The sequence below is a fragment of the Micromys minutus genome (assembly GCF_963924665.1).
Source record: "Micromys minutus genome assembly, chromosome: 2".
In the NCBI taxonomy this organism is placed as follows: domain Eukaryota; kingdom Metazoa; phylum Chordata; class Mammalia; order Rodentia; family Muridae; genus Micromys; species Micromys minutus.
This window is the reverse complement of record NC_137971.1, coordinates 27,853,027-27,867,252: the sequence shown is the minus strand read 5'-3', so window position 1 is coordinate 27,867,252 and position 14,226 is coordinate 27,853,027. Positions and strand designations below refer to the sequence as shown.

Here is a 14,226-nt window from a genome sequence, read left to right as displayed (position 1 = left end):
TCTCAAACAACCACAAGCTTCAAAGAAAATCATGCTTTAGAATAAAGACCACAGGTATATGGTTGCCGGTGGCCTTTCTCTCATATTCTTTTGCTCACTAATTCCCTCTCTCTCTCTCTCTCTCTCTCTCTGTCTCATTCTCTCTGCATTACCATGCATACACATACACAACAACACAAACACATACCTCTGTCCATTAGCAATAAACAATCTGTCCTCCAAACAGAGACAATTACAACAATTAAACTGGTAGTTCACAGTTGTGTGAAATCACTCTATAATGTGCACAAGGAAAAGTTGCTCTTCAAAATCTGTCAACTTTTCACTAAGTAGTGACAACTTCAAAAGGAGAAGACATTCCTTCAAATGCTAATATGACAGCAGGCTTCAGAAGTTCCTGCTTTCGATTGTGTCCAAAATATCTGATTCTGTAGATTCCAGGGTGGGCAGTGTCTGGAATATGCCAATATATTGTTGCATTGCTCAAACCCAGTATTCCCTTATGCCAATAAAACCTGTTAATAAAAACAAACAATAAAAATTACAATATTACTCTTTAAAATATGTGATTTTTTTTATCCTGCATGCAAGCCCAGGCCTCTTTCCTACCAGATAACTTCAACTTGCCCGTGCAACATTTAACCTATAGGCTCAGCCTGTAATGCCCATCTTATGCCTGGGCTTTGCTAGGTAAATTCACCCTTCTACCATCTTCTTCAGTCCCCATATCTACCTTGAGTCCCACATCTAATGTCCCAGCCTAGTCTAGCCAACCACATCCATCTGGCCCATAACCCCCAAGCTTTGGAAAAGATGTGCACAAGTCCCCTCCTACTACTTGATTTTACCACACCTACACTATGGAACACTTGCAGATTCAGGCATATCCTATGCTCTGTCCCTGTCTGCTTGTGTCCACATTAGACATAAAATCAACTGAAGAAGTCTACACGCCCATATCTCATCACAAATATACAAGCAATGTGAAAGAACAAGAGAGTCTGTCTTACTTTGAAACCTAGCAGTCCTATAGAAAAGTTCTCTAATGATAATTACATGACTAAACCCCAGGATACAACATTTAAAGAACAATCATTAACTTCATCCAAGAACTCAGACATTTAAGAAGACACAAAGAAACAAACCAATGAACGAATGAACTTAAAGAGAATGGATGCCTGAGTGATGTCCAACACACACACACACACACACACACACACACACACACACACACACACACCACACTACCTACAGTACATACCACACCTACATACATACACACATACACCACACCACAAACACCACACACACACAACACTACACACACACCCCACACATGCACACAACACACATACCACACACACTACACACACACCATACACCATACACACATACCACACACACTACACACACACTATACACCATATACACACACCACACACACCATACAACATACCACACACACCACACACACACTCACATATGTTATACCATACACACATACACACACACACACACACACACACACACATCACACACTTATACCACACACACATACAGAAACAAGCATAAAGCTGAATGAAGTAATGAAGACAATCAAGATTTAAAAGATGAATTCAATAAATAGAAACATTGAAGAAAACTCAAGCTAAAGATAGAGGTGGAGCTGATAATAATCTGAATAACAATGGAAAACTAGACGAATAGAATGAATAGATCAAGAATGATGTAGAATATTAGGACTTGAAGTTAAAGGTATTAGACCACACTAATTAGCAAAGTATATAAAAAAGAGAAAATATCAATCAAAAACCATGGGACACCAGAAAATGAAGGAAAGACAAACTGCTAGAAGAAGCACACAGAGCGGCAAGTAAACAAGACCAGTAAAGAAACTCACTATGGCCTATCATTGTTCAAACACCACATATAAGAAACAAAAGGTGAGTAAGAAATGACTCAAGGGAAAAAACACACTAGTCACGTATAGAGGAAACCCCATCCCTGTACCATCAGATTTCTTAATGCAAACTTCAAAGAACAGAAGAGTTTCAAACAATGCATTCCAAGTTCTAAACAGCTATAGCTACCAACCTAGACTACTATGCCCAGAAAAATCTATCTGCCATGGAAGAATGGAGAAAGAAAAACTTTCCATAATACAGAAGGGCTTTTGTTCACTAAGCAATCCTAAACAGAATACCAGGAGCAATACTTCAGATTCAAGAGAAGAATAACCATAGGCAAGTGACTGTACAAAGAAATAAAGCTATAATTACTGATATAATTTACATCTAATAGCACAACCAACAGAAAACAACAAAATGATATTATACAATCAGCACACACCATTCAACAGTATCTTTAAATATTAGTAGCTTAACTCTCCAGTCAGAAGACAGAGCCTGGCTGAATAGATTAAGAAACAAAATTCAAAAAGAAAAAAAAGAAACAAAATTAATCTTTCTGTTGTCTATAAGAAACTTATTTTATCTTTAAAGGATAAAAACAAAACATTCCCAAGCAAATGAGATATGAAAATCAAACAAGGATTTCTATCCTATTGTCTGTAAAAAATAGGCTCTGTACCAAAAGTAACCAGGAGAAATAAATAGAAACCCTTTATTCTAATCAAGGGAATGATTAACCAAGGAGATATTACAATCTAAATTTATATGCACCAAATTCTAGTCAACTCAATTAAAAAGATCATAGAATAGGAATTAAAGACACAGATTAACAACAACCCAATACTAGGTGACAATTTTAAGAAACCACTGTTCTGAGTAGACAAGCCACCTGTAGCACAAAAAAGAAAGAAAGAAAGAAAGAAAGAAAGAAAGAAAGAAAGAGAGAGAGAGAGAGAAAAGAAAAATCTCAGAATGACATCATTCATTGAATAAACCTAATAAATATCTACAGAATATTCTATAGATACACCATAGATTATACACTCTACTCAGTACCCATGGACGTTTCTCTACAACAGACCAGATGTTGGGATGCAAAAACAAATCTTAACAAAATTCATTAAAACTGAAATAAATAATTCTATATATTCTATCTAACTACAATGCAATAGAAGTTAACAATACCAATAAGTCTCCAGTAAGCACACAAATTCATGGAGATTAAACAACTTGTTTCTGCTTGATGAATGTGTCAAAGAAGAAATAAAATAAAAGAAAATGTAAAATACCTAGAACTAATAGAAAATGAAACACAACAAAAGCTCTAGGATGCAACCCTGTAGGAAGACCAGCAGTCTCCATTATCCTGAACCTGAGACATCTCAGACACTGGATCACCAACCAGGCAGCATACACCAGCTGATATGAGGCCCCCAACACATATACAGCAGAGGACTCTCGGGTCTGGATTCAGTGAGAGAAGATGCACCTAACACCCAAGAAATGGGAGGCTCCAGGGAGTTTAGAGGTCTGGCGGGGTGGGTGGGGTGGGGGCATTCTTGTGGAGATGGAGGGAGATGGGAAGAGTTATGGGATGTGGAACAGTCTGAGGGTGGACTGGGAGAGAAATAAAATCTGGAGTGTAAAAAGAAAAAAAAAGAAATAATAATAATTTTTAAAATATCTTAAATAGTTCTTGCCTTTTTGCTTTAATTATAAATTGAATTATACTTAATTATAAATAAATTTCAAAATGCTTAAAAGAAAATAGGAGTCCTGTATGGTGGTGCATACCTTTAATCCTAGCACATGAGAGGCAGAGGCCTATGAATCTGAGTTGGAGGCTGGCCTGATTCACATAGTAAGTTCCAGGATGGCCAGAGCTACTTAGAGAAACCTTGTCTCAGAAAAGCAAAACAACAACAAAACGGAAAGAGTACAGATAAATGACTTAATGATGAATGTCAAATGTCTAGAAAAGCAGTATCAAACCCAAACCCCCTTAGGTGGCAAAAAATAATAGACAACAGGGCTGAAGCCATTTAAATAGAAACAAATAAAAAAGGTTAACAAATCCAAAAGCTAATTCTTTGAGAAGATCAACAAGATCAACAGACTCATCGATCAACTAACTAAAAGAAGGGAGGAAGGAGGAAGGAAGGAAGGAGGAAGAAAGGAAGGAAGGAAGGAAGGAAGGAAGAAAGAAAGAAGGAAGGAAGGAAGGAAAGACAGACAGACAGACAGAAAGAAAGAAAGAAAGAAAGAAAGAAAGAAAGAAAGAAAGAAAGAAAGGAAGGAAGGAAGGAAGGAAGGAAGGAAGGAAGGAAGGACCAAAATTAATAATTAGAAACAAACAAGGAAATATTACAATAGACACCAAAGGAATTCAGAATATTCTAAGGAAATACTTGAAAATCTGTACTCTACTGAGTTAGAAAATGGAGACTAGTTTTTATATTTAGTAAAAATCACCAAAATTAAACCAACTTAAGAAGAGCTCAATACTTAAACAGGCAAAAAAAAAAAAAGAAAAAGCAATTAAAAGAATAATATGCCTTCCAAATAAAAAAGAAAAGTACAGAGCCTCCCAAGCTCCTGCTAAGAAGTCAGCAACATGCTAAATACCAAAATCAGATAAAGACACAGTAAAACCAAATAAAAACAAGAAGCTGATATCCCTGGTGAACGCAGATATTTTAAATGCTCAATAAGACATTACAAACCAAATATAGACACATATCAAAAAGATTATCCACCACAATTAAGTTGGATTTACCTCCAAGATGCAGGGATGGTTAAACATACCTTGCATAAGTCAATAAATATAATCACATAAATAAACTTTAAAAGTCACATGATCATCTCAATAGATACAGAACATGCTTTTGACAAAAATCAACATACCTTCATGATAAAAGTCCTAGAGAGAGAAGTACCAGGGGAACATACATCAACATAATAAAGGCTAGGTATGACAAATCCACAGTTGATATCAACCTAAATGGAGAGAACTTGAAACAATCCCACAGACACCAGGGGTGAGAAAGGGCTGTTCATTCTTCCCATACACTTTCAATATTGTACTCTAACTACTAGCTGAAGCAATGAGGCAAGAGAGAGAAATTACATGGATACAGATAGGTGGAAAATGGAGTCAAATTACTGCTCTTTGTAGATAATACATTAGAGACACCAAAATTTCACCAGATACCTTCTCAAAACAATCAACAATTTCACCCATTTGGCAGTATGCAAAATCAAGTTGCAAAAAACCAATAGCTCCTCTAAACACCACCAATAAACACGCTGAGAAAGAGATCACACACACACTCCCTTATAGAACCATACACGAGAGAGTCAAAAGGAATACAACATCTAGGAATAAACCTATGCAAGGTGCTAAAGACCACTACTATGAACTGTGCAGAATCACCTCAACTCTTTCACCCAGTACAGTTCTTAACCCGTTTACAGAAAGCCTGGCTATTCTTTCCAGGAATCCCTGTGACCATGGAAAAACAAAGCTCATGGAAGCTGCCTGGGGCCATATCTCAGAGATACAGAGCCTTTTTACTATGTACCAGATTTTGCCCAGGACACCACAAAAATAAAAATGGAGCCTGATTAATCAGTTAAACGTGGCCAGAAGCAGCCTTGGGAATTTGGTATGATTAATATTATGTACTGAGAAGTCTTTTAGTTTGTCCTTCCTAAATTGTGAAGCAACTGTTTTCAAAGCTTCTGAGACAAACAATCAATAGACGTGTTTACCTTGTCTCCCAGGAGGCATCATTATACATTGTTTGCCAGTCAGCTATGGAGTCCTCGTATCTCTCCACAGTGAGGAAGGTTTGATGGGTCTGAAATACAATTAACACCACTTAGCACGCGCACTTAGAGAGATGCAGTCTGCACTGTGCACCCAAGCCTGCTGCAGTGCACACACACTAGGATTTTACCCAGATAACTAGGTAACATCTTCGTGCAGTGTCTTCAGAATAATAGTTTACCCCACTCCAGTAAAATGGAAGTTTAGGAATTTTAAAGAGGAAGAATTATGGTGTTCACAGAAAATTAAGAGCTGAGAAGAAAAATTAACATGAAATGAGATTTTAAAAAGACTTAAGATCAAGAGTGGTGCATTTTCTCTGATCAGCAAGGAAATAGGACTCCAACTCTCTCTGTCTTTAGGTAACTGAATTTGCTACCATGCCTTCCTAAGTCAAAATGCACAAATTGCCCCTGTTCTGGGGTTCTAAAGACACCTCTACTAATAATAGATACCTAGAAACTATAACATAAGCAGAGTACATTTCTATACTCAAAGATAACTAATAAAGCAATTCATTTCAGACCAAGAGTCCAGCTTCAAATAGAGCAAAGATTGAAATAATACAAAAGCTAATAAATAAAATGACCACAAGACTTTTATACTGCCTCCCTTTAAGATAAGCCTTCTGGGGCAGTGGAGACGGGCCAGTGCTTGCCCCAGGATCAGAGTTTAGATGCTCAGAAACAAGCATATGGCAGAGGTGCCTATACCAGTGCTGGGAGGGTGGAGCCAGGTGGACCCCTGAAGTTCACTTGCTAGCTACCTTAAGGCTTGAAATTTAGTGAGGGGCTCAGTCTCAAAATTAAATAGAGAGCCAATGAGGGAGAGAGCCAATGTTGGTATTTGGCCTTCGTGTGTGTACACCCAGTGCACTCATGTGTGCACACATCTACATGCACACATGCACACACACGCACATATGTAGGAGCTCTGTCTGAGTTACTCCTCACAGCCCTTTATACCTGCCATTTACAAGTCTTCAGATAACTTTGATAAATGGATTGCTTACTTATATTTTGGTCATGACATTGCTTAAAACAATTCTGCAATTATTCAATCGATACATGATACTTTAATAAAGAAGTGCTAATAATCATGATGGCTAATCAAGAGATCTGTTTCTGCATCTTCATGACATAATGGCAATGGGGAAGAGGGATCAGACGGAGTAGTAGGTATGATGGTCCCTAATAACTAGGTCTAAAATGCAGGATGGAAAACATACCTAGGCCTTTAAACAATCAGGGACAAAGCTTGTGATTGCCTTGTCCCTACCTCCCTGTCATAACCTCTTGCAGGTACAATTTACTACAAATTGAATGTTCTGTTGCTGACAAGACAAGCTACCGGACAGCAGTGAGAATTCAATTAGATGCATGTAGCACTATATACACAAGTATCTAACCTAATGCTTGTAGATAACAGTTGCTCAGCAACTGTTTAGAGATAATGATAATTGGTATTTGCAGAAGATCAAAGGGTACTAGACACTGTTTTGTACCATCTCAGAATATTTTGAGAAATGCAATCTATTCTTATGAAAATGCTGTTATCATCCTGTTCTCACAACAGTGATTATGAAAAAAAAAAAAAAACCCTGTGGATATTGGGCTTGATACAGTATTTCTATCTCTTCAGAAAGCAGTGTCACGAGCATGCGGATTATAAGTGACTATGGACCCCAAGAAGAATGGCTCCCAATATAATTACTTCATCCTCAGTCAGGGGAGGGAAGAGAGTTAAAAATCACTTTCATATGCCCACTTTCCTCTAAAATTTTTCTTCAATTTTTGTAGTTTGTGGTAGTGGTTTATTATCTTCTTTTAATTTGTTTAGTCCTTTAAAGTATGTGTTTGCTTTATTCATGTTATTGAGCACGTGGTGAGAGAGCTGTCTGCATGCCACAGAATGCATGTCAAGGTCAGAGGACACCTGTGAGAGGCATGTCAAGGTCAGAGGACACCTGTGAGAGGCATGTCAAGGTCAGAGGACACCTGTGAGAGTCGAGTCTCTCCTTCCTCTGTGTGGATTTCTGGGACTGGACTCAGCTTCCTCAGAATTAGTAACAAGCATCCTTACACACTGAGTCACTTTGCCATCTAATTTACTTAGTTTTTCAGTCATGGTTGATAAATAGCACTGGCTGGCATCTACCTAGTGATATCTCACTTCTGCTGCCCACGTTCTGGGATTACACATCTGTGCACTGTATCTGTTTGCTCAGATTTCTATAGACACACCTGTCCTATTATTTATTGCTTGTTTGGACACAAGACAATTCTAAGGAAATTATAGATTAAAATTATCTCATTTCTAGACACTATATATATGCATGTGTGTGTGTGTATTACCACATAAATATATCATAAAAGCAAAAAATAAGACATGTTTTGTAACAAATTATTAACAGTAATAACTCTAAAAATGGATTTGTGGAAAGAAAGGTACTTACATGTTCTATTTTATAAATATGCTATTTGTTTTTACATTGAGCATATATTTTCTTCAAGATTAATAAATAAACGTGTTATTGTGCCAACAGTAAAGAACAGGAAAATGAACAGTGTTAAATAACACAAAGCACATGGGACAGAATCCCAGGGCAGGTAGCAATGTGTGATCACTCAACACAGAAGAGTTGGGTCCAGAGTAGCAGTGCTGGAGGGGTCAGAAAGGTCCCCAACAGGGAGGAAATCATGTCCATTTGGGCCCTTTCAATAAGTTAACAAGCCTAGTAAAGCTCTACATTTAAATATGTAAATGAGAACGCCTCAGAATCCATATCTTCTGGGGAAGCAGTGTGATCCTGGAGGAGCTGTTCTCCACTTGGCACCATAAGAAGTTAGTTAAATCTTCATGGGTTCTGTGTTCCACATCCTGTTCCACACTGGCTGCACCCACTGGACATTTTTCCACCTCCACAAACAAGGTAGGAAAGAAAGCCTGATACATTTTTGCATATGCAAGATTCTCCTGTAAAGTGAAGGGGAACTTTAAATGTTTGGAATTTTAAAAAATTCGGAAGACCGTGATGCTCACCTGGTTTTCTGCTGAATTCTTTGGATTAGCGCCTACAAATATAACTTCAACCACTTCTCCCTGAAAAAAAATGGCGGTGAATTAAATCTAAAACAGGCCTCTTTATCAGGCTAGAAGAATTGTCTCCTCTACATTCTAATGCCCCGGATGATGTACACATTGCAAACTAATTCATTAAGTGATTCCCTCTAAATTTGTAAGGAATTAGATCCGAAGAATTTAACCCTGGCTGATCCTGATAAACGAAGATCCAGACCTAAACTTTTCAATGTGATAAATAAAAATGGCTTCAGATTATATATTATTATTAACATATGAAAACTGTCTTCAAACAGCCCCAGAGACCGCAGAGAGATCAGGAGTGAGCCCACACAGCCATGGCCATTCAGGTGTCAGCACATGCACTGGAGAAAAGGCAGCCTCGAAAATGACCTCCAACAGCACAGGGAATAATCCCTAAACTAACAAACAGGGTTGCAGGGGATTAGAAAGTTTCTTCTGTACAGCAAAGGAGAGCATCCACAGAGTGAAGAGGCATTTAGGGGATGCCAACTGTATACCCATCTTAACTTCTTTTCCCATTCCCATGATAAAACAATGGGACAGAAACAGCCTATGGGAGGAAGAGCCTACTCTAGCTCACACCTCAAAGGTGCAAGTCAAGGCAGCAGTGAGCGAGTTCTCTTGACTTTCCATAAAGGTTTGTTTCGATTTTAATCATGTGCATATGTGTGTGTCTGTTTGTAGATGTGTGCAGGTGAGTGGGTGCCTGCAGAAGCCTGATGCCTCTGAACCCTCTGGAACTGGAGTTATAAGTGGCTGTGAGCCACCGGTTATGGGTGCTGAGAACCGAACTCACGTCCCCTGGAAGAGAAGTGCACACTCCTAACTGTTGTGCTTTCACTTCAACCCCTCTCTTGCTCCATTTTATACACACCTGAATCCCCTTTCCCCAAAATGCTCCTGCCTACAGCTGAGCTTGAAAATGTGTCAAAGTGCTTTCAAGGACGCTGATGTGCACATGTGAGCATAGACAGATGCTTCTGGCTTTAATCAGAGAAGCCTCTCTATACAATGAATAACATAGATGTACATGACAGAGTCTTGGCTGCTCAAGGTGCTGAGACAAAAACAAACAAACAAAAACCAACTGAGTTCTCAGTCCTAAAGAGGACATTTATACCATTCCCTGGAAGGTTAATAGAATGTTGCAGAGGAAGAGGTAGAAAGAATGGAAGAGCCAGAAGACAGGGGAGACTTTGGAATGTTACTTTCAGGGCATGACACAGCCATTGCACTTATGGACTTGGGAGCTGTAAGGGGCCTACACAAGACTGAATCTGACAAATGTCAATCAAGAAATGGGTGGGTCATTGTGGGTCTCTACCCATTCCTTCTACGCCAGCGGTTATTTATGGATTCTAGGTGATGATCAGTCATTATCTTCAGATGTGTACCCACTGATGGGACCACTAGGGTCTGTCATCTAACTCTATATTCATGGTCACACAGATGGTGCTGATTAAACTCAGTGGGACATCAAACAACCACAAGCACACAAGCATGGGAAAGGACCTGCGGGGAGCGGGGACATGGGCATGAGTGGGCAGGAGATAAGGGACAGTGGAGAGTGAGTAATCAATGCATTCTCTACAGGTGTAAAATTACAAATGACAAATATAAATCAGAAAAGCTTGCAAAACTATATGTGACAAAGGTAAATTTTACTGGGAATTATACCACAGAAGCCTCTCCTAAAATGCTTTAGTTCCAATAAATAAATAAATAAATAAACAAACAAACAAACAAATAAAGTTATAATCAGAGAAAAAAAGCTGGTTTTACAACATCAATTAACATGATCAAGATGATTTTCCACAGGGATTCAAAGAGGTCCATCTCCCAGGTAGCTGTAAATGTTTTCAAGTTTGATGATCAGTCATCAAAAGATCTGATTTTGTGTTCCTATCTAAACTCTACAGAAGAATTCTAGAACTTAAATACCAAAAAACAAATCACCTAATCAAGACGTGAACTAATGAGTGGAATAGAATGTTCCAAAAGGAAGAAGAACAACAGTCCTAGAGATATTCAACATCATTAGCTGTCAGGGAGATGCAATTTAAAGCCACATTGAGATTTTTTATTTATTTCACACCAGTTAGATTGGCTACTAAACCAGCCACAACCTCTGCCGGCCAGGACCAGGGGAAAAGAAAACCATCTCGCCTGCCATTAGATATGTACCTTTGGGCAGTACATACATAAATATGTAACTCAGCACTGACACTGCTCAGAAACTGAGGCTAGAACTATGAGGTGATCCAGCTTTGCCATTCCTGGCCATGTTATGAAGGATCCCAAGTCGGCAATGTCCCACTTGCTTCTCTATTGCTGTGATAACCACTGACCAAAAATCACCTCTGGAAAGGGGGGTTTAAATTTCGCTTCATAGTCCACTGTTAGAGCAATTTAGAGCAGAAACTCAAAGCAGCAACTTGGAGTCAAGATCTGAGGCAGAAAGCATGGAAGAGTGATACTTGCTCTCCCTGGCTTGCTCAGCCTGCTTTCTTATACAAAAAAAAAAAAGGACAACTTGCTTAGGAATGACACCACCCACAGTGGAATTTCTCCATATTAATCATTAACAAAGAAAGTGCCCCACTGACACGCCCACAGGCCAATCTGAGATAAAGGAAAACTCTGTGATTGAGGTTCTCTTTTCCCAGGTGACTGTAGTTTGTGTCAGTGTGACAAAAACTAGCCAGCACAGCATACCAGAAAAATAGTGTGTGTCTATGCTTATTCCAGGACTATAGACAAGAGCTAAGATAGGAAACCATCCTTCGTGTTCATTAACAGATGAGTAGATAAAATATAACACAATAAAATTTTATGCTGCTATGAAGGAGAATTAAATTTTCAGGGAATGTAATAGAAGTAGTGATCACTGAATTAAACAAAAGAAGGAAGACTTGGAAAGACAAACATGGTGTGCTTTGCCTCACATGTGGGTATAGATTAAACACATGTAAATATATATATATATATATATGATATTGTGCCATGAAAGTAAAAATAAAAAACTATGGGGTTTAAAATAGATATAAGCTAGGTTTCTTTGTGACACTGTTATAGGTAGGTAGGTGGATGGATGGATGGATGGATGGATGGATGGATGGATGGATGGATGGATGGGTGGATGGATGGATGGGTGAATACATGGATGGATGGATGGATGGATGGATAAATGGATGGATGGATGGATGGATGGATGGATGGATGGATGGATGGATGGATGGATGGGTGGATGGATGGATGGGTGGATGGATGGATGGGTGAATACATGGACGGATGGATGGATGGATGGATGGATGGATGGATGGATGGATGGATGGATGGATGGGTGAATACATGGACGGATGGATGGATGGATGGATGGATGGATGGATGGATGGGTGGATGGATGGATAGATGGATGGATGGATGGATGGATGGATGGGTGAATACATGGACGGATGGATGGATGGATGGATGGATGGATGGATGGATGGATGGATGGGTGGATGGATGGATGGGTGGATGGATGGATGGGTGAATACATGGATGGATGGATGGATGGATGGATGGATGGATGGATGGATGGATGGATGAATGGATAGAAGATAGACATAGATAGATATAGATATAGATGATATAGATATGATAATTGTTTGTCTCTGTTCACTCCATAATCCATATCCCCTAGATCCTCTTACTGCTAAATGGCATGTAATCTTTTTCCCAAGCAATCCTCTTTCTGCTTGATGGCATGCATATAATTCTCCTTTGTTCTCACCCCCTTCTACCTTCACACCTCTTCATCTCATTTTATACTAATAACATTATTTAAAAACCAAGTTAATACAGCACAGAAACAGACAAAAATCAGCATCACCAGACTCCAGCTTTATCTAAATTCCATCTAATCACAGGCCACAGAAGCTTTTATTCTTTGCTCCAGCCCCAGTTTGGATGTTTTGTCTCATGAATATTTTGTTGTATCAACTCAGTTGGGATTGAGACTGTGGTTGGACATTGGAATATGCTTCCCAAGTCACTTAGCAGAGATACATTAGCACAAGGAGGAAATGTACCAGCTCTACAGACAAGCCAAGGGTCATGATTTATCCTGTTTTCATCAGAAATAAAAGCAAATTTGAGGAGACTAGGGGAGGGAAGTAGGCAGCAAATAAGAACAAAATATAACTTTGTGTGTGTGTATGCGTGTGTGTGTGTGTGTGTGTGTGTGTGTGTGTAAATACATAGAAAGAAAACCCATTTTTGTACGCTAACCAAAAGCATAATATTGAAAAATGGAAAGAAGGTGAATATGCATGAAATATATAATATGTATGACCTTCAATTACAAGGTTGGGGTAAGGAATACGCATAAAGTGCAGACAGAGGTAAAGAGAGGACATTGGGGTGATAAACAAGCATGATCTGTTTTCTCTAGACTTGAACATATGAGGTGAAAACAGACCGGGAACTTTCTGTGAGACTAAGGGGACCATGGGGGGGGGAAGACAGGCAGTGGAATAATTATATATATGTAGAATGGCTAGTTTTTCTCAATTTGACACAAGCTAGGAACATCTGGAAAAAGGAAGCAACCGAGAAACTACCTCCCTAGGATTGGCTTATAGACAAGTCTGTAGGGCATGTTCTTGACTAATGGTTGATAGGGGGGAGCCCAGCCCACTATCTGTTGTGCCACCCCAGGTCAGGTGGTCTTGGGGGGGGCAGAGTACATAAGAAAATAAACAGAAAGGAAGGAAGGAAGGAAGGAAGGAAAGAAGGAAAAAAGGAAGGAAGGAAGGCAGGAAAGAAACAGAGTAAATAAGTTCGCAACACTCGTTTATGCCCTCTTCATGAATTCATGCCTCAAGCTTCTGGGCTACCTTCCCTGGATGATAGACTTCAAGCCCTAAAATGATATAAACCCTTTCTTCCCCAAGTTGCTTTTGGTCATGGTGCTTTATCACAGCAATTGAACATCTATCTCAGACAGCATGCATGAAAAGTGATGAAACTCATTCCTTATGTGTACTGGCTAGTTTTATGTCACCTTGACACAAGCTGGAGTTATCACTGAGAAAGGAGCCTCCCTTGGGGAAATGCCTCTATGGATAAGATCCAGCTGTGAGGCATTTTCCCAACTACCAATGAAGGAGGGAGGTCCCAGCCCATTGTGGGTGGTGCCATCCCAGGGCTGGTAGACCTGGGTTCTATAAGAAAGCAGGATGAGCAAGCCAGGGGAAGCAAGCCAGTAAGTAACATCTCTCCATGGCCTCTGCATCAGCTCCTACTTCCTGACCTGCTTGAGTTCCAGTCCTGACTTCCTTTGGTGATGAACAGTGATATGGCAGTGTAAGCTGAATAAACCCTTTGCTCCCCGACTTG

At 39.3% G+C, this 14,226-nt stretch overlaps 1 protein-coding gene across 1 annotated transcript in view; it reads right to left on the bottom strand.

The window, feature by feature from the left end:
* Nucleotides 1-325: 325 nt before the first annotated feature.
* The window catches only part of ASAH2 (N-acylsphingosine amidohydrolase 2), a gene marked incomplete at its 3' end in the record, with an annotated part of 77,923 nt that continues 64,022 nt past the window's right edge, over nucleotides 326-14,226 (bottom strand). Inside the window, exons 18-20 of the mRNA XM_080911592.1 lie at nucleotides 8,782-8,841; nucleotides 5,682-5,770; nucleotides 326-515 (exon numbers count right to left, since the gene is read on the bottom strand). Of these exons, the coding sequence (XP_080767718.1) occupies nucleotides 326-515; nucleotides 5,682-5,770; nucleotides 8,782-8,841 (339 nt within the window). The remainder of the gene's footprint in view (nucleotides 516-5,681; nucleotides 5,771-8,781; nucleotides 8,842-14,226) is intronic.